At 38.1% G+C, this 18,654-nt stretch overlaps 1 protein-coding gene and 1 long non-coding RNA gene across 3 annotated transcripts in view; both read right to left on the bottom strand.

The window, feature by feature from the left end:
* Positions 1 to 2,053: 2,053 nt before the first annotated feature.
* On the bottom strand, positions 2,054 to 3,748 carry LOC129146338 (uncharacterized). The gene is made up of 3 exons (XR_008552906.1): positions 3,682 to 3,748; positions 3,142 to 3,216; positions 2,054 to 3,029 (listed from the first exon to the last, which is right to left on the bottom strand). It is a non-coding gene; the product is annotated as an uncharacterized LOC129146338 (long non-coding RNA).
* A 3,016-nt stretch (positions 3,749 to 6,764) lies between these two features.
* LOC119252662 (cytochrome b5 reductase 4) overlaps positions 6,765 to 18,654 on the bottom strand; it is a 61,429-nt gene continuing 49,539 nt past the window's right edge. For both annotated transcript variants that reach the window (XM_037520043.1, XM_037520044.1), the window contains exons 13-16: positions 17,609 to 17,759; positions 17,230 to 17,316; positions 9,822 to 9,986; positions 6,765 to 7,362 (exon numbers count right to left, since the gene is read on the bottom strand). In XM_037520043.1, the coding sequence (XP_037375940.1) occupies positions 7,308 to 7,362; positions 9,822 to 9,986; positions 17,230 to 17,316; positions 17,609 to 17,759 (458 nt within the window). In that variant the 3' untranslated portion in view covers positions 6,765 to 7,307. The remainder of the gene's footprint in view (positions 7,363 to 9,821; positions 9,987 to 17,229; positions 17,317 to 17,608; positions 17,760 to 18,654) is intronic.

Raw genomic sequence — 18,654 nt, 5'->3', positions numbered from 1 at the left:
TGCAGCTGGTAGCTGGAGGTTAGGAGGAGCCAAGTTTAGCTCCTGAAGCTGATGGCTGGTGGCTGGCAGTTGGGCTCTCACAGCTGGCAACAGGGAGTGGGGGGGAAGAAGCATGACTCTTGTTCACAAAGCTGAGCTGAGGCTGAGCTCCTGTTGCTGGTAACTAGAGGCTGGGAGCTGCCCAGTTCTTGCTCACACAGCTGGTGGCTGCAGGCCGGGCTCCTGTGCAGACAATAGACACCAGAGGGCAAGGTGGTTTGGCTCTCACAGCCAGAGGCTGGACTCCTGGGCCACTATTGCATGTAAGGGGTGGTCAGGCTCTTGCTGCCAGGGACTAGGGGTTAAGCGTTCTCGGTTGGCTACACAGCTGTCAGCTGACTACAGTCTCCCAAGGCTGGTAGTTGGCAGCTGGGAGTGGCCAGGCTCCCTGGATGGCTGGCACCTGGGCTAGGGCTCCCCCCTCCTATGGATATTTGCTCCCAGTGCACACTGCAATCATCTGTCTTAACTTTAGGAGTAAATATTGGCTTTGTTTTGCTGCACTGAAGCTGAGAGTACAAGGAGGAGGCGACCCTGCATCCTTTGCTGCCATCTTGCCCCACGTGACTTTTGAACCCGTGTCATGTTTCCCTTGAAAGCCTGCTTAGTTCAGGAAACCCTGCCTTTGGTTTCCTTTGTCACTTCCTAACTGGTTGAAGGAGAGTGCCCCTTCTCACATTGTAGTATGCAGAATTTCCTCCTCATCAAAGGTTTAGAATAATAAATGGAAGATTTTAAAATATGATCAGCATATGTTAAAAACCACACTTAACATATGGAAGGTAAGAAAGAAAACCTAGATGTGATGTAATGATTTCTGTGATTTTTTTTTTTCTACACAGCACAAGAATGTTGCTATCCTGACATGCCCTATGATGTTTCTCATATCACTGAAATACTACTTGCTCAGAAAGTGGGAAATAGCATAACAAATACCTGAATGATTTTTACTAAAAATTTCAGCAGACTTTCCTTGAGACATGTTTGAAGAGCAACTGCAGAGCACAAAAAACTCTTTTCTCAGCATGTTCCAAATGAGAGGAAATTGAATTGTAATGAATCTACACAGGCTGCCGTGGCAAACATTACAATGAAAACACTGCCTTCCCTGCTCTAATCACCTGGGGCTGAGATGGCTAATTAGAAAATCCAAAATCAGAACATAAACCCTTCGAATGGGAGAAAGCACATTGCCAGCTCATTTTCAGATTTGCGTACCAGTGCCCAGTTGCTACAAATGGACAAAATGTGCAGCAGCATGAAAATGATTTGTTCCTCCTAACATAGCCAAGCTTGCACAAAGTATATATGGGTTTTACTGCCTTCCTAGGTACTAAGTTATCGCTTTCATTATTTAATGTTTTCCAATCAGAAGTAAAGGTATTGTCCCCTCTAGAATGTGCTCCCCACTCTGCCGCTACTGTACTCTCCCTAGAATTTCAATCATTCGCATAATTAACAGTTGACTCCTGTGCCATTATTTTCTTTTCTATTCTGCTCAAATCTAAGTAGATTCTATTTCTAAGTGTATTCCTATCCCAGGCACTAAGAGTTAGGAAGCACACACATGATCTGAAGTCACAATGGGAAAAAAAAATATTTACAAAACATACAACAAGGACTTGTATATAGAATATATTAAGAATGCTTACAACTCAATAACAAGAAAGCACTCTGCTTTATAAAAGGGCCAAAGATTTAAACAGACACACTATTAAGGTCAATTCACCACTGGTGAGTAAGCGCAAGAAAATATGTTCAACATTATTAGGCACCAGACAAATGCAAATTAAAGTCACAATAACATATCAATATACACTAAAATTGTAAGGATTAATGAAGTTGGTAAAGATATGGAGTACTTTTGAAAGTCTCATACAACATTGGTAGTATTATAAAATGGTATAACTGAAATTTGAGAAAAAAACTTTGGCACTTTCTTAAAAGTTTGAGACAGCACATTCAAAAGCATGATCATCTAACAAATCTATATCTCTACATTAGACTGAGACATACAGGATTTTAAAAATGCAAATATATAGTCATATGACCCAGCAGTTACACTTCTAGTTATTTGAGAGAAATGAAAAACGACGCCCACAAAAAGACACATGAGAGTTCTGGGGAAGGGGACAACAGCAAGCTTCTGAGCGGCTCGCCTTTCTAAGAGCTGAATGCTTGGCGAGGGAGGAGGGCAGCAACCTCAGGTCTGCTCAGCTTGCCTCTCTGGGAGTGCAATCACTGCCTCTCTACCAGGGCCCCAATCTTACTGTGTTGCACCCAAGGTGGAACCTCCCTTCTTTGAGGGGGGACCTGGCAAAGAGGGGCCTTTAGCCAGAAAGTAAACACATTTTGCATATCCAATCACTCAGTCATCTGTCTTGAGATCTGCTGAACTGACAACCCTAGGTGAAGAAAATTCACAACAAAACCAAAGTAGGAGGAGACCAAGAATCTGCGACTGGTTGGGATTTTTTCCCTTTTTAATCTATTAGCCACAATATTGCAGACCAAACTGTTCATGTGCCCAAAGGAGGTGAAAGCGGGAGAAAGAGGTGTCTGCAGCTATCAAATGAAGCAGCCCCAGCTAGTTCAGACGTTCTATGGCAAAGAAGGTAGACCATAGTGGAAGTGATATAGGGCAGCAAGTGGCACTAAAACTGGCCAAGGACACTGCCTGAACAGTTTACCGGTCACTGTCCATGTTCTTCACCCACATGCACAATTGCAAGACTACTCAGGTTCAGGGAACGACAATGGGATTTATTTAACAAACCAGGGAAAAGAGTTACGGAGGCCAAAAATGGTCTTTACCTCACCCAAAGCAGTGTCCAGTGTTTTCCAGTCCTAAACAAAAGCTGGATGATGGCATCTTCCCGCCACTGAGGATGCAGAGCTCCTCTTCAGAATAGGCCATGTGCCCCAGATGGCATCTTCCTGTCTCTGCCAACCTGGAGTACGCAGTAGCCAGACTCTAGGCCAGGTTCCAACTAAAAAAGACAACAGAAGACGCAAGAGGAGATGCTCTTGGAGCTGCCAGGATGCTCCAGCACAGCACCAGACAAGTGATACTCAAGACAGCAGCTGCAGTGGCCTAAGTACCTGACAAACAGCCCCACTCACACAGTTCAGCAAGGCGCCCGCCTCTGGGTCTTCGCCTTCTCTGCCAGGCTGTCACTACAGCAAAACAGAACAGTTTCAGTTGCTTGTCTAACTATGAAGCCTCCAAAATTTTCCTCTCTGAGGTTAGCTGCTGAAAGCCTCCACTTTCAGAGGCCTGCAACAGCCTTCTGAGAGATGAGAGCGGTTGGGACCAAAATCTGACCCCTCCTGCTTAATCCACCCCCAAATGCTGAACCCACGCCCTCTTCTGAATTTATATTTTTTTATCAGTTGCTCCACACCACTTTTTAGCATTTCCCTGGGGCTATCTATTCTCATGAGCAACCCTCCCCCCCAGGGGGCACCACCCATAACAGTCTTTTGGCTTTAGCTACCAGTTACAGAAGTAGTGGCAACGCCTTTGCATATTGAAGTAGAGTATTCTGGAGTGAAAACTCCTCTCTCACCTCTCTCATACTCTGTAAAATTCAGGTAAAACTTAAGAGCCCATAAGTGATAATCAAAACCTAATTATCTTACCTTGGATAATTCTGTTCTCTTTATAGACTGGATGTAGGGTAAGGTAAAAAGCATCAGGCTTTTCTGCCCTCCCGCCATCAGGATAGATGACGGAACTCTGCGGTCCTGAGTGCATGCCTGATGGCGGGCACCTGGAGTAGGGTGTGGGCATAGGTAGATGGGATTCACCTGGGCTGAGACTGGGCTTTTAGAGGCGGGGTCGCAGGGAGGCCAGCAGAAACCAGGAGAGAGAGAGCAGAGAAGCAGAGACCATCAAAGAACGCTTGAGAGCCCAGAAAGAGTGAAGACTTGCTGGCGGCTGGGAGGCCTGCCAGCTTCCCGGCACCCCCAGCACCCCTGCCTGCCGTGTACCCAGTAAATCCCAATAAAAGCCTGCAAAAGCCACTGAGGGCTCCAGGACTCCTTCTTTTACCCGGTCTGCTGGATCAGAAAACCTGCACTGTGTCCTTCCTGTCCCTACACTGGAGTACGCAGAATGTTCCCCCGAAGATGTCGACACCCTAAAAATGCCTGCCACCATTGAACATGTTTTATTAAGTGGCAAAGGATCTTTGCATACTGTAAGGTTACTGACTTTCAAATTGGGAGATTTTTTCTAGATTATCTGAATGGGCACAATTATGTGAGCCCTAAAAAGGAGTGAGTTTTCTTCAGCTGGGACAAGAAAGTTGCAGCACAAAGGCAATTCAGAGATCTGAAGCATGAGAGGGGTGGATCCACCAGTGCTCTAGGGACCACATCCATCCCAGGCGGAGGAATGTGAGCAGCTTCTACAAGCAAGGATGCCCAGGCTACCCACTGGCAAGGAAATGGGTAATTGTCTTACAATTACAAGGAACAATTCTGTCAACAACCTAAATGAGCCTGGAAGCACAATCTTCCCCCAGAATCTCCAGATAAGAGCCCAGCCCAGCTGATCGCCTGATTTCAGCCTTGCAAGGCCTTCAGTTAAAGACCCAGTGGCCCCTGCTGTACCCAGCTTTCTGAATTATGGAACTGTGAGATATACCTTGGTGTTGTTTTGAGCCACTATGTTTGTGGCAATTTGTTCTAGATGCAGTAGAAAACTAATTAATAAACACCTTTTTAAAAAAGCAAGCAAACAGAATTTTCAAACAAAAATGACTTTGAGTGTAACTCCTTTAACTCCCTTTCCTCGTTGCAAATATGTGATGTAAGAGTCTTGATTTCTTTTCTCAAGAACAACAGTGTAGGGTAAGGTAAAAAGTATCAGGTTTTTCTGCCCTCCCACCGTTAGGATAGATGATTATCTATGGTCCTGAATGCATGCCTGATGGCGGGCACCTGGAATAGGGTGTGGGCATATGTAGATGGGATTCACCTGGGCTAAGATTGGGCTTTTAGGGTGGCGTCACGGGGTCGCCAGCAGAAGCCGAGGAAGAAGCAGAAGCAGAACCATGAGAGAAGCAGAACGCGAGAGAAGGCTGGAGAGCCCAGATAGAGTGAAGACTTGCTGGGGGCTGGAAGGCCTGCCAGCCTCCTGGTCCCCCAGCACCCCTGCCTGCCATGTACCCGGTAAATCCCCATAAAAGCCTGAAAACCCACCAAGGGTTCCAGGACTCCTCCTTTACCTGGTCTGCTGAATCAGAAAACCTGCTTCATGTCCGTTCCTGTCCTCTACAAACAGAATCTATACTACCATTTGTGCCCTACAGGGTATCGGTGTACTTAATGGGGGACTGAAGCTCTACCTAGGGAATGTTCTCTTTAAGCCTTTCTCAAACACACTGGAGTGGAGAATAGATTTCTGTGAGATCATTACTGCAACAGGAATGTCAGCTGTCAGACTACTGTACTTATCCATTGGAGGGTTGATAGGACAGGGTTTGCGAGTATGAAGCAGTCCAGGAGAAATATTGCTATTTGATGATTCTACAAAGGCTGGCTTGGTGGAAGTTAGTAGCATGAATCAGAGAATCAAAGGAGGAATAGGCTTGGGGAGAAATTGATGATGGTGAAATCTTAATTTAGAACAAGTTGAGTTTGAGGAGTTTGTGGAACATTTGGGGATCTCCAGGAGGTAGATGGACATTGAAAGCTGAAGATTAGCTGATTCTCAATTAGGAACTCCAATATATATAGAGAGAGAATAACAGCCATTTTGTTTGTTTGAGGTAATTAGAACAGGATTGCAGGAAAGGAAAGAGGATAGAAAAGATGAGAAAACTGTTGGCTGAGATAGAGTTGATAAATTACTAATAAACTAACAAAAAAGGAAAATAAAAGCTGTGTCCTTTCTTAGAGGAGACAGTAGGAGGTAGTAGGGAGACAGAAACTGGAGAAAGTTCCCATCAGTCACCAGGGCTCATGGCTGGCCCAGGACAGTAGACACCTATGTGTGTTAACAATGATGCTGGTGGAAATGGCTGTGGAAGAATAAGGCACAGGAAAGATGGCTGTCCAACTGACTGCTTCCAGAGTGGAAAGGAGCTTCCTAAGTGGACGGAAGCTTCTTAAACTGTTCATTCACAGGGAAAGTGGAGGTTCCTTTCACCCCATTTTTGTGAGAACACTGTTGCTATCCTCAAAAAGAGGGACAAATCCAAGTGAGCCACCATGCATTCAATACTGTTTCCTCATGAGGAACTGACAATGACTTGATAGCGCTGTTGAATCCTCATCTGTGAAAATATCAGAAGGTTGCACACAGCAACAGGGAGAGGATTAGCTGCCTGCACACCAGCACTTAGGGGGGACTCCTGACTGAACTGCCAGCTATGGGGAAAGCAGCCAGCAAGAGCAAGTATCATTTGGGGCATGGTGTTCCTCATCTTCCCAAGTGGCTAAATGGGCACAATAAAATAAAATTTAATCCAGTGCAAAGCACCCAATAATAAATTTTAGACCATCAGAAACGCTACACTTCATTCTCTTTCCTGATGCCTCTGCTTTTGGCTAAGAATCAAATAGTTAACAACCTAGTTCTCTTCAACTCTCTAACACACCTAATCCAAAGCTGCATGCGTGAAGCGTCTCCAATATCTTTTATTGTTGTTGCCTTTCAAATTTTCCCTTAGAGTGATGCAACATTGACGCATTCAAACTCATTACTACTACAAGGATTAAAAAGTTCTTAAATATATTTTTATTGTATGTAACAATGCCATGTACACACACAAAAAAACTTTTGATCACTTAATAAGTTACAACATTCCATGTTTTAAAAGTATTAACAAGGACTAAATGATCACTTCCTGAGGTAACAGTGCAATGTAAAATTTATTCTGTATTGCTAGTAAGACATTTTACAGCATAGAAACATGATCAAAATGATCATTTACTTTATCATGTCACAAAACACAAGAGCTTATAGTAGAACAGTGATCAAGTTTAAAGGGTAAGGAACTTTGTGACTCATAGTAAAGAATCCTGTATGTATTTGTTGCATGATTGACTTTCCAGGTTAAGTATCAGTAGTAAAATAAGTTGTGGTACAAAATAAAGCTGACAAGGTATCTATTTAATGATGGACTATTTGATATCATTTAAGAAATTGAGGCCTGGAATCTAGTTATTAATCTTTTAGTATATACAAAAATGTTCTCTTAAAAAACCCTAAGCAGTCACAAGTTTAGATAAAACAGTTGAATGAAGGACAATCTTTATTATCCTGTAAAACTGTGGATTTCATCTTTGGAAAAGTTAAGATCATGCAGCAACCTGAAAAACAAACACAAAGCATGTCTCTTAGGGACAATGTGAAAAACAAAACAAAACAAAACAAATCAAAGTTTATCATCATTACTAGCAAGGTACTGTTCCATTTTCCTAAATTACTATGTTCTCAAAAATCCCATCATTATAATTTCTAAAAATGTAATAACTCTTTAATGTCACCAAATATGAAATGTCTAAATTTTTAATGCTTTCCTAAACGCCGTAATTTTTAAAAGTTTGTTTGAATCAAGAGCCAGTTAAAGTGCTCTCATCATGATTGGCTGTTGTCTTCTAAGAATCTTTTGATCTGAAAGATCCCCACACCCCCAACCCCTGTCCTGCAATTTATTTGCTGACAAAACCAGATTTTTATGTGCTCTGTCTCCCAGAGACATCAATTTGCTGTGTCCTGTGGTATGCTATAACAATATGTGTTTATAGCCTATTATTTCCCATAATTTAGTAATAATCAAAAGGCTTTACCAGATACAGATCAATTCTTTTTGACAAGACTACTTCATAGGTATATCCTCCCATCAAGAGGCACATAATACCTGGTTGCATCTTTTTTAATATATACTAGCAACCACTGATCATATATAGATCCATTAGTTCATAAGAAACTGAAATTGGTGATATTCTACCTCCATCATTCTCCATGTATCAGCTAAGAGCTCTATAAAGACAAATTTCTGCTTATTTATTATGTGGTTACCCTATAATATAGTTCATATAGAAAAGGCAGAAAAAAATGCTTGATTTCCCCCCTTTTTAATCACCAGTTTTCAAAGTACAGAGTTGATCCTCTGGCATCCTGTTTTCATTTTTTTGGCAGAACAGGAAATGTAGAAATACTGCTTATGGGTAATTCAACTTGGAAAACACTTTACATAGAGACTGAAATCTTAGAAGTGGCTCTGTTTAAAATCCTGCTGAAACTAATGAGCACTTATTTAGTACTTACTATATGGAGTCACTGTGCTAAGCACTTCCAGTGCATATTACTACTGCTTCCCTTTCACAGGTGAATGCACTAAAGCTCAGGAAGGTAAATAACTAGGGTATCTTAGTTACGTAGGACACTTAAGTGATGATTATAAGATATAAGTAGATAGTTTGGATTCAAACCCTAACTGGATGCTTACAGAGCACACACAAATATTCAGACTACGGGATTGTAGCACAGGAGTTAAGAAGGTCAGCACAGTGCAACAATCCTGCTTTTGCTATTTGAAACCATCCGACTCTTCCAGCCATCCCTCCTGCTTCTCCCTGGTAAGTGCCTTCATTCTAGCCATACAGTGTAGTCTTTTGGAAACCTTTACCTGTAACACATCTGTTCAGTCTCTCTCTGCCTATATCACTCTTTCCCACCCCTCCTCTGACTGCCATAGTCTTAGTTATCATTCAAAGTATCCTTTCTGACCACACAGCTCCTCTCCAATACAAATACCTCTTAAGTGAAAGTAACTTATCTCTCTCTTCCTGAATTTCCGAAATGCCTTGTTTTTCTGTCTCTAGTAAGATATTTATGACATACTGAGATAAATTTTACTTACCAGCATGTGCAATTGTTTCCCACTAGAAAGTGTGGGTCTTAGAGTACAGACTTAGTCTATAATAACTAAAGTGAGCATTTAAGTGGGAATTTAGTGCATAGAAAGATATTTATTGGTCAAATAATTATAAGCTCTTTATTTATATTTTAAAAGATATGTTTATGAGCTATCATGCCATACAGATTTGATAAATTTCATCAAATATGAAGAGTACATTCTGGAATAGTTATGTTATAATCTAGGTAAGCAGACATGAGGTTAACTTTAGAGGTCACTGGAAGTGGGCATCCCAGAAAGAGTCATTTTTCAGGGGAGCAAAAACTATGAAATAATAAGAGTCTTGTGGTAACTACTAAACAAGAGAGAGATACCACATTCGTTAAGATGTTGAGGACAAAAAAATAAAATAAAATAAGAATTCTAAGTCAAAAGTAACAAAGCACAGATTGTATGAATTTCAAGTGCCAATCTGAATTAAGTCACAGCTCACAAAGCTCTACAGAGTGTATTCAAGGGTGAACAACAGCAGGGGCCCCCTGACATGAGCGCTGCTTCTTAATTACCATATAGTAAAAAGCTTTGGTGGAAGAAAGTTGGATTTAATGCTCCAAATAAAATTGCGGCACCAATGTTGTGAACCTCTGTGTCCATCAGCCATTAGCACAGATCAGAGAGCTGGCTGTATCTTCTGTATTCCTATCTAATCACATGCATAGTGTTGGTTTCTAACCCCCCGCCTACAGGATGATTAAATACTTCACTAAATTTCTTAGGCTCTAATAGATTATTAAAAGGCAGATTCATGTGAAGAGCAGGAACTACAAAGCTAAATCGACTGCTTGTAATGGAAGCTCTTCATTTCACAGCATTGGGTATCCTTTTTCCTACCACATTACTGCTCACCTTACTCCTTGTTCTGTAAATGGTGGTGGTCCACAGATGCAGATGAGAACTTTGGATTTCTCTAAACTTCTTTTCAAAAATTCAGAAAGAAGAGCTGGTGAGATGTGTCCCTGTTTGCCATTCCATTCTGAACTAGGTGCTGAGAGCACAAATTCGACTTCAAATCTAGAGAAATGAAAACATTAAAAAAACATTAAAAACATTATTTTAGATATATTAACAAGTTTCAAATTCATGAAAACACCTTTTATTCACTTTGAGAATAATTTAATATATAAAGATTGATGTACTGGTTAGAAAGCACTGGCAGATATTATAAGCAAAAATTACATAAAAACAGACAGGTAAATCCATTTTGTTCTAAAGACTGCCTTTTGCTACAGATTAATTTGACATTTCTTATTGAACTCATTACAAAGCAAGTTACAAAAGATCCTATTCAGAAAATCCCACAATTTCTATTAATAATCTGCTTATACAAAATCACAGTGAGGAGCAATTATCAGTGACAAGTGTTCTAATCACTGACCCACACCTCTTTAATGAGTTCTAGATCCTTAAAACCAACAGCCTATTTGACTTCCTACTATTGCTGTATCAATGGCCTCAATATCAACTACAGAACTCCCTCTCACATTATTTTTCTGAATGGCACCACAGTCCACTTAGTTACACAGCCCAGAACTGTGAGATTTATCCTGGGGACTTCTCTTTTGCCTCACTCTCCATATCCAAATTCTCACCAAGTCTTATCTCCTAATTGTGTCTACTTTTCTCAGTCTTCACTGGCACAATGTCATCTCCTCTCTTTTCTTTCTGTAATGCTTCTATCATACTCTGCCCTTCTGTTTTGGGTCAAGCTCATTTCCTCAGGGAAGGATGTGGCCCCACCATTCTGGGGTTCTTTGTTATATGTGTAATAGAAATGTTTTACTTTTCTTCATTGCCCTTAGTGCAGGCTGTTAAAATGATTGTTTTATTAATGTTTTATTAATGTCTTCCTCATGAGACCTTTAACTCCATGAGCATGAGAACCATGTTTGCTGTGACTGTCACTGCAACCCTAGGAGCCATTACTCAGGATGCACTAAACACTATGGAATGAAACATATTAAGGAAAAAAGGTTCAGAATTAAAATGAGAAAGAAGAACATCAACTGAGAAAGCAGAACTACAGATCATTTCTTCCTACAGCTTTGTTACCTGGTAAGAGAACTAATGGCGAAGAGCCTTTGTAAATTCAATGTTTTACGTTGTACCTGCTCTCTTTGCTCCATTTTAGCAAGCACAATTAATTCTCACTATTTTCAACATCATAGAGTAAATGCATTCCTACATTTCCTAGCAAATACTTTAGTTTCTAAAAAATAAAAAGAATTAATTGAACATTAATTTCAATCTTAAGAAAAAAGTTGAGAAGAACAGTTTCTCTTGTGAGGTGTCACAGAGAGCCAAAGAGCAGAACAGAAACAATATGTGGCTGGTGCAATGGTTCCCACATCCCTGTGCTGCAGCTGGGTTCATGCTCCCACAGCTGAGCAGCCCAGCACAAGTGCACAGACCAACTCAGAGTGCCAGCAGGGGGCTCCAGGGCCGTTGCAGCCCTCACCCAGGGCTCAGCTGCTAGGTTTTGTTTTTGTTTTTTGTTTTATTTTGAGGAAGAAGGTGGAAAAACTACATAATCTCTTGCAATTCTAATGATCTGATTTTATATCTTAAAAAATCTTACAGAATTGTGTTTTATTTCTTACCTTCTAGGTTCCTGTTTAGTTTCAGCATAGCCTCCCAAAATACTTTCACTAACTTCCTAACACTTAAAATTAAGATAGTTTAGACAATTCCAGAAAGTGATATTTGATTTTTGCTTCTTGAGGGCAGGGTCATTGTATGTCAATACTGTATCCAGGACTGGCTCAAAGGTAAGTGTGCAAAAACAAAAAAAATTGTTGAATAAAGGAATTTATTTACAAAGAAGCCATAATGGTTCTTCTCTGTACATAGAAGAACAGAGTCATATGTAGACATCTGGAAATTACATATAACATGTATATGAGTTCACAAGTGTACTTTTTTTGGGAAGATTGGTACATAAACTTTTACTACATTACCAAAGGGGACCCACCAACAACTGCAGGACTGCTTTCTTAAGAAATTTCCAATTAAACACAGACAACTGAATAAAAGATAATAATTACCTATTAAATTAAAAAATAGGACTCCTCCAACTCTATTTTAAACAAATCTACCACTGAAATAAAACTGCTAAGATATATAAACCAATACTGATGTTCCTGTCATTTGCAGTTTAGTATTTTCTTTTACTGAGATGCCTTTTAAAAAAGCCTAATCAGTGGCATACTTTCTGCAGACATTTATTAAAAGGTGAAAAATAACTGAGATCCTTATACAAATTACATAAATTTCTCATGCATTTCACATTTGTCCACATAAACTGCCCTTTGTGTGTAAATTTTGGGATCAATGGAAAAAGTGAACAGGTGACAAGGATGCTATGTTTAAGGGTATTTAAAGAGGCTGCTGTACTGCTTACTTCCTTCTTCACAGGACTACAAAAGAGCTTAAACTGGAACAGGGGCAATCCCAAGTTAACAGTCACAAATACCTCAATGAAGGATTTTTTACAGAGAGATGCAGAGGGTTATTGTGGATCTTCTCTTCTGAATTTTTCTGAATAGATTTGCTGAAACAATTGCAGCCTTGAGGCATGAGGGGCAACATTCATAAATGTACTCAAATTCCTATTGCCTTAGGACTTCCAATGTGTCAGAAAGGACCAAGACTTTCGTTGTGAAAATAAATTTGGATATTCCATAAAGGGGAGAGAGGAAGTAAAGGAGGGAGAGAAAGACAGGGAGAATGGAAAGATAATAAATATAGACCGGAATACTAAAGACAGTTATTTGGATGGTAGGATTATGGGTAATTTTTCTCCCCTTACATTTCTTCTACATATGTATTAATTTTATAAGCAGATGGAAAAATCTGCATATCAACAAATGCTACCATTTACACAAGATAATATGCCTCTAATTTACTAAAATAAGCTTATTATCCCTCAAAATGATTCTTGAAAAGGAAAGGAAAATACTTTTTATTTATTAAACAATGTTGTCAGGAAATAAACTTCACAGTTAAACAATGAGGTCTGCAACTCATAACTAGTTCTGCAAAGGCAGAGAACTCACACAGTGAGCTCTTTCTGCTCACAGGATGGAACAATGTAAAAGACAGAGTCACCTTGGCCTCACAGCACTGCTCAGTACTTGAGAGCAATAAGTGAAATTTAATTTGGAACTCAATTTACATGGTAATTTAGTTACAACTGCTATTGTACACATTTGTCTTCTGCATTCTCTCACTTTGAAGAAAAACAATTGTGAGATTTTACTAGATTTTTTAAAATTAGATTTTACTAATCTTGTGAGCATGCAAGACATACATACTTCAGTTCAAATTTTATATTTAATGACATGAAAAAATGAAATAGAAATGCCCAAAAGATTACTTATGGTGTACCCATGTTTTGCAGTTCTATTAAATTTAGCAATTTGGAAATATGAAGAAATAAGTCCCTGAATTTCTCATAAGAAAATAAGCCAACACAGTATTTTGTTCACTGCTGTACCCCTGTGTATGGGAACATGTCTGATGGCTTTCAAGTATTTCATGAATGAAGGAATTTTACAAGTATGCTAATTTGGGGGCAGGCACCTACATATGCTTACTTATGCTATTTCACTGACCGCAGTTCTATGACATAGGTATCACTATGTCCCTGTTCTAGAAATGGAAAAACTGGAGATCAGTCAGACCAAGTGACTTGCCCAACATCAAAAGGTTTGTAAGATTCTATTACACAGTGATGTTTCTAAAATTTTCATTTGCTAATAATATTATTCAGGTAAACCCTGGGGATAAGCATAGCATTCCTGCTATGCTTTAATTTTCATGTTGAAACTTAAATTAAAATTACATACCAGCCTTGGAATCCTTTCTTTATATCGCTTCTTGTTCAATACAAGATTGAGTGGCATGTTGAGGCATAGCTACAGAAAATAGGCTATTTTTCTTGTTTTAATTATAAAATGTGATGGATTTTTAAAAATTTACAATTCAACAAAAATTCAACTGAGAACATGTTTTCAGGTGTCCACATTCTGTCATCAGAAATGTTACCACTAAAATATTATTAATAAAACTAGAAGTTATAAAGGAGAGTCAAAATGTAGGAGAGGGTGATTTAATATAGAATATATATTAAAATAATAGCTTTAAATGGTTAACTAAATACAGATGTAACTAATTAAAACTATCTTTTATCAAATTTGAAATTTTAACTTTCCTTTCATATATGGGACTCAACAATTATGTTTCAATGAACAATACAGACAAAACCTGTCAATAAGCTTTTAAGGTTAAATTTCTCCTGTACATGCCAAGCTCCAGAATATGATAAAGTATTTAACAAATGTTCCAAAGCCATCCACATAGCATGGCTTTTTTGTTGACCAGGGAGGGCTGGGCCATGAGTGTCGGGGGAGCATAAAGTACTACGTAAGAAGTCAGTGCCAGTAAAGTCCTCAAGCAAGGAAAGCCATGTCCCTATGAAGTGGACAGAGTTTAGGGAACACAGACCAAACACACAGGAGGAAGTGGGTAAGAGCAAGAAGAAAAGGACAAGGAGCAGAAGAGAGTGGATAAAGGCAGGCCCAAAGTCAGACATTGTCACTTCTCTCAGCAAGCTGGAGGTTACCACTCACCTGGTGAGTGCTATTAGACCCAGTCATGCAGAAGTTTGATCATTACTAAATTATGGGAAATAATAGGCTATCAACACATATTGTTATAGCATACCACAGGGCACAGAAAACTGATGTCTCTAGGAGACAGAGCACATAAAAATCTGATTTTGTCAGCAAATAAATTGCAGGACAGGGGTTGGGGGTGTGGGGATCTTTCAGATCAAAAGATTCTTAGAAGACAACAGCCAATCATGATGAGGGCACTTTAATTGGCTCTTGATTCAAACAAACATAAAAATTATGGCATTTAGGAAAGCATTAAAAATTTAGACATTTCATATTTGATGACATTAAAGAGTTATTACATTTTTAGAAATTATAATGATGGGATTTTTGAGAACATAGTAATTTAGGAAAATGAAACAGTACCTTACTAGTAATGATGGTAAACTTTGATTTGTTTTATTTTGTTTTTCACATTGTCCCTAAGAGACATGCTTTGTGTTTGTTTTTCAGGTTGCTGCATGATCTTAACTTTTCCAAAGATGAAATGCCACCAACCCAAATTATGCAGACCAAAACAAAAAACAAAACACAACACACAGTGACTCTGTTAAGATACTTTAGGCTCAGTCACTGTCACATATTCCTTCTTACCAATTATTTCTTAAATCAGCTTTAACTTCTATTAATAAAATAAAAGAAAATGCTCATTAAAATAATAGTTAATGGATTTTTCTCATGTAAGGGCACTACCTTAAAGAAATTAACATTGTCCAAAAAATGATCAAAAATACCTTTAAAAAACTCTCATTAAAAGCCTAGATATTTCTGTTTAAATTCTTTTAAAAGTTTATTTAAGAAGACAGTAGTCCAAACCATAATACAGTAAAGAAACACATGTATATGGTTCCTACAACCACAATTCAAATATATAAGTAGGGTTTCTCAGTCTCCAAAGCACTTACACTATCTTTTCTAATCTTCACAACAACCATATTGTAAGTAAGTAGAAAAGATTCCATTATTTTATTTTGAAGGTAAAGAGACACACAGAGCTAAGTAATTTTTGAATAAAATTCTAGACCAGTGAAGGATAGGGAACAAACTAGAGGCTTTTTGATAAATGCTTTCAATTTTCCATTTTGAAAATTAGTGAAAAAGGCTCTTGAAAATCTAGGAATTTGTATTTCTTTTTTAATGCTCTAAATTGGCATACTACTATCTAAAACATAGTAAGTCTTCTTGGATTTATGTCTTAGTATGTAGGAAGAGTAAATAAGGATAATTAAGTTCAAATCATCCTGTATTTGTGAAAATTAGTTAATAAAACAGAAAGAGGAGGGTGGGAGAGAGCAGCAGGTTAAAAAACTAGAAGATGACATCATTACTCTAGTAAGGTATTTTAAAATAGTCAGAAGAACCAGAAGCCCCTACAATAGCTGAGTTTTGAAGATCTTTAACTTTTAAAAGGCCTAGAACTTTATTTGTGCTGTGCTATCATAAACATAAATGTTTACTTCACATACCTTGTAAGACTTAGGAAATTCTAAATTCTTAGAAATATTTTTTGATGATTATGGAAATGGTTTAGAAAAATAGTTAGCTTGTCCAATGAACTCTTCTAAAAAATTTTGTTTGCAATATCCTACTGCTTTCAAATCTTTTTAGGAGGAATGGACAAAAATCCTTTTATTTTATTTATTTATTTTTAAAGATTTATTAATTTATGCATACAAGAACCAGGGTACAGGCCAGAGGTGTGGGGGGGTGTGGTGAGAGGATTCACCAGGAACAGAGTGGGGAGCAGGTCAGACGATGCAAAACACTGCTGAGGGGAGCAGCGGGCAAGACAGGAGAGGTCTGCTGCACCATGTGGGTATGGGGAATTGAACCCGCCCTGCAGAGGCTGCGGACACCTTCGCAGTGCTGAGCTCAACCCACTGCGCCACCGCCACCAGGGAGGCCCGCAGATGCCCTTTTAAATTGTCAGATTTCAGTTGACTATGCTAGGGATCTTTCTTCAATGAAATAAATTTTTACTTTACTATTCTTGCTGCCTTGTTCTACCACTGAGCTCAGTCTGCCTCAAGCTTTTTTTTTTTTTGATTGCCAATAATGGCATTTTCCAAAGTGTGTACTGGGGACCACTAGTTAATAAGTGTTAGTATAAACAACAAAAGTCAAAGAATCTTGCTAAATTATGGATAAGTAACCTCTCTCTTGGAAAGTCACAATGGACATTAGCATGTTAAAGACTAAGAAATCCTCCAGTTAAGAAACATGTTTATTTTTGCTTAATTCATCTCATCCAATTTATTTATTCTGTTCCCATTATAACAAGAATATACTAAATTACCAAACTGGGATTATTTTCAATAAAACCCAATTCAGTATAAATAACAGCATAAACATGAGCCTAATATATGCTTACTGGTACATATATGATGTGAAATTGATCTTTTCAAACACTATTGGGATTTCTTAGGGTGAATATAAACATTATTTACATTTAAGAGAGTTATTGATAATTTTTTCTTTGAAGGAGCTTCCTGCTCAATTAAAAATCCAACCCAAGGAGATAAGGTATACACTGACTACACATTTATAAGTATTTAAACACAGAGCTAATACCATTTTAATACCTTTCATCTTCTCGTGATAATTTCTCCAATTGGCTTCTCCAAATTATATCATCCTCTGTTTTATTGAAGAACATCAGCTTCACTTTCCTTTAAATAAAAAAATAACAACTCAAAAGGAGCTATTTTCAAATACATTTAACATATGCATGAATGGAAAGTCTAGAAGTGAACTAGCATACCTTTTATTGTCACTTAAGAAAACAAAAGCATCAAATTTAAAAGAATCAAGTTAATAAAATAGCTAGGAGTTGAGAGAAAGAAATGATGAGTAAGGGAATGAAAACATGTCTATTAAGGTTCAGAGTATTTAATTAATTGAATGCCTTATACTAATCTAACAGCCTCACAAAGGATAGTAATTAAAGATAAAATTACATACCTGAGACTGGGTATATTAGTCAAAGCATAATTCAGTATTTTAACCATTGGTGTGAAGCCTGTTCCAGCTGCCAATAAAAAGAGATCTTCTAATTCTTGGAGCTGGGATATTTTAAAATTGCCCTCAGGATTGCTTACAGAAACAAAATCTCCTAAACAATGAAATATACACTAAATCAGAAAAAAAAAATCAGGGAAACTGAAAAGGCTAAAACTACCTGAATTTAGAATACTGATGAGAAATAAGACCAATGCTTAACTTGCAGACAACATCTCAGTCTTCATGGTATGTAAGCAGTTTTAGGAATAATCATTAGGGCCTCAAGAATGTCTGGATTATATAATTATAATCAGATTATAATGAGATTTTATTATACTCACTCCCCAATATTATTTTCTCAAACCATGTGGACTCTTATCTATAAATAACTACAAAGTAATTAAGTACAAAATATCAAAAAAGGATTAAATGATAAATTATAAGTACCTTAAAAACATGGTCCATGTATACCTGCCTTGCATGGGTACAGACAGGGTAGAGAAGAGATACTCACTATTTGCATATTGATTCTTAACCTCAGTAGTAAGAATAGTAGGAGAAAACCAAAATAGAAATTCATTCTAGAATCTCATGTGAGTAAATGTGCTGACTTTTTCTCCATCAAATCTTTGAAAAGATTGATCAATTCAAACAAGAACCGCTATTCTGAATTTACTTCCTATAAAAACAAAGCAAGACCAGAAACTGTACTTGGAGCATGCTTCTTCCCGATGTAGAATCATAATAGCCAAGAACACCACTCTCTGTAATACAGTTGATGTAATCACTATGTACTACTCATGAGAGAAGTGCCTTTAGACATTTCAGAAATTTTCAATATAATTCTAAAAATAAAATAGTTGTCTAAAAAAAAATCTATTTATTTAAACACAAATTGCAAATACTGTGGTTTATTTTAAATGCTGGCTATTCATAATTTTTCTTTTTCATAGCAGGATAGTAAATATTGAGGAAATTGATGAATTAGGCATATTAGAAAGTATCAG

Source organism: Talpa occidentalis, unplaced genomic scaffold (genome assembly GCF_014898055.3).
Source record: "Talpa occidentalis isolate TD23 unplaced genomic scaffold, MPIMG_talOcc4v2.1 talOcc4.2, whole genome shotgun sequence".
Classification (NCBI taxonomy): domain Eukaryota; kingdom Metazoa; phylum Chordata; class Mammalia; order Eulipotyphla; family Talpidae; genus Talpa; species Talpa occidentalis.
The sequence above is the reverse complement of the archived record's forward strand: the minus strand, read 5'-3'. Positions and strand labels throughout refer to the sequence as shown.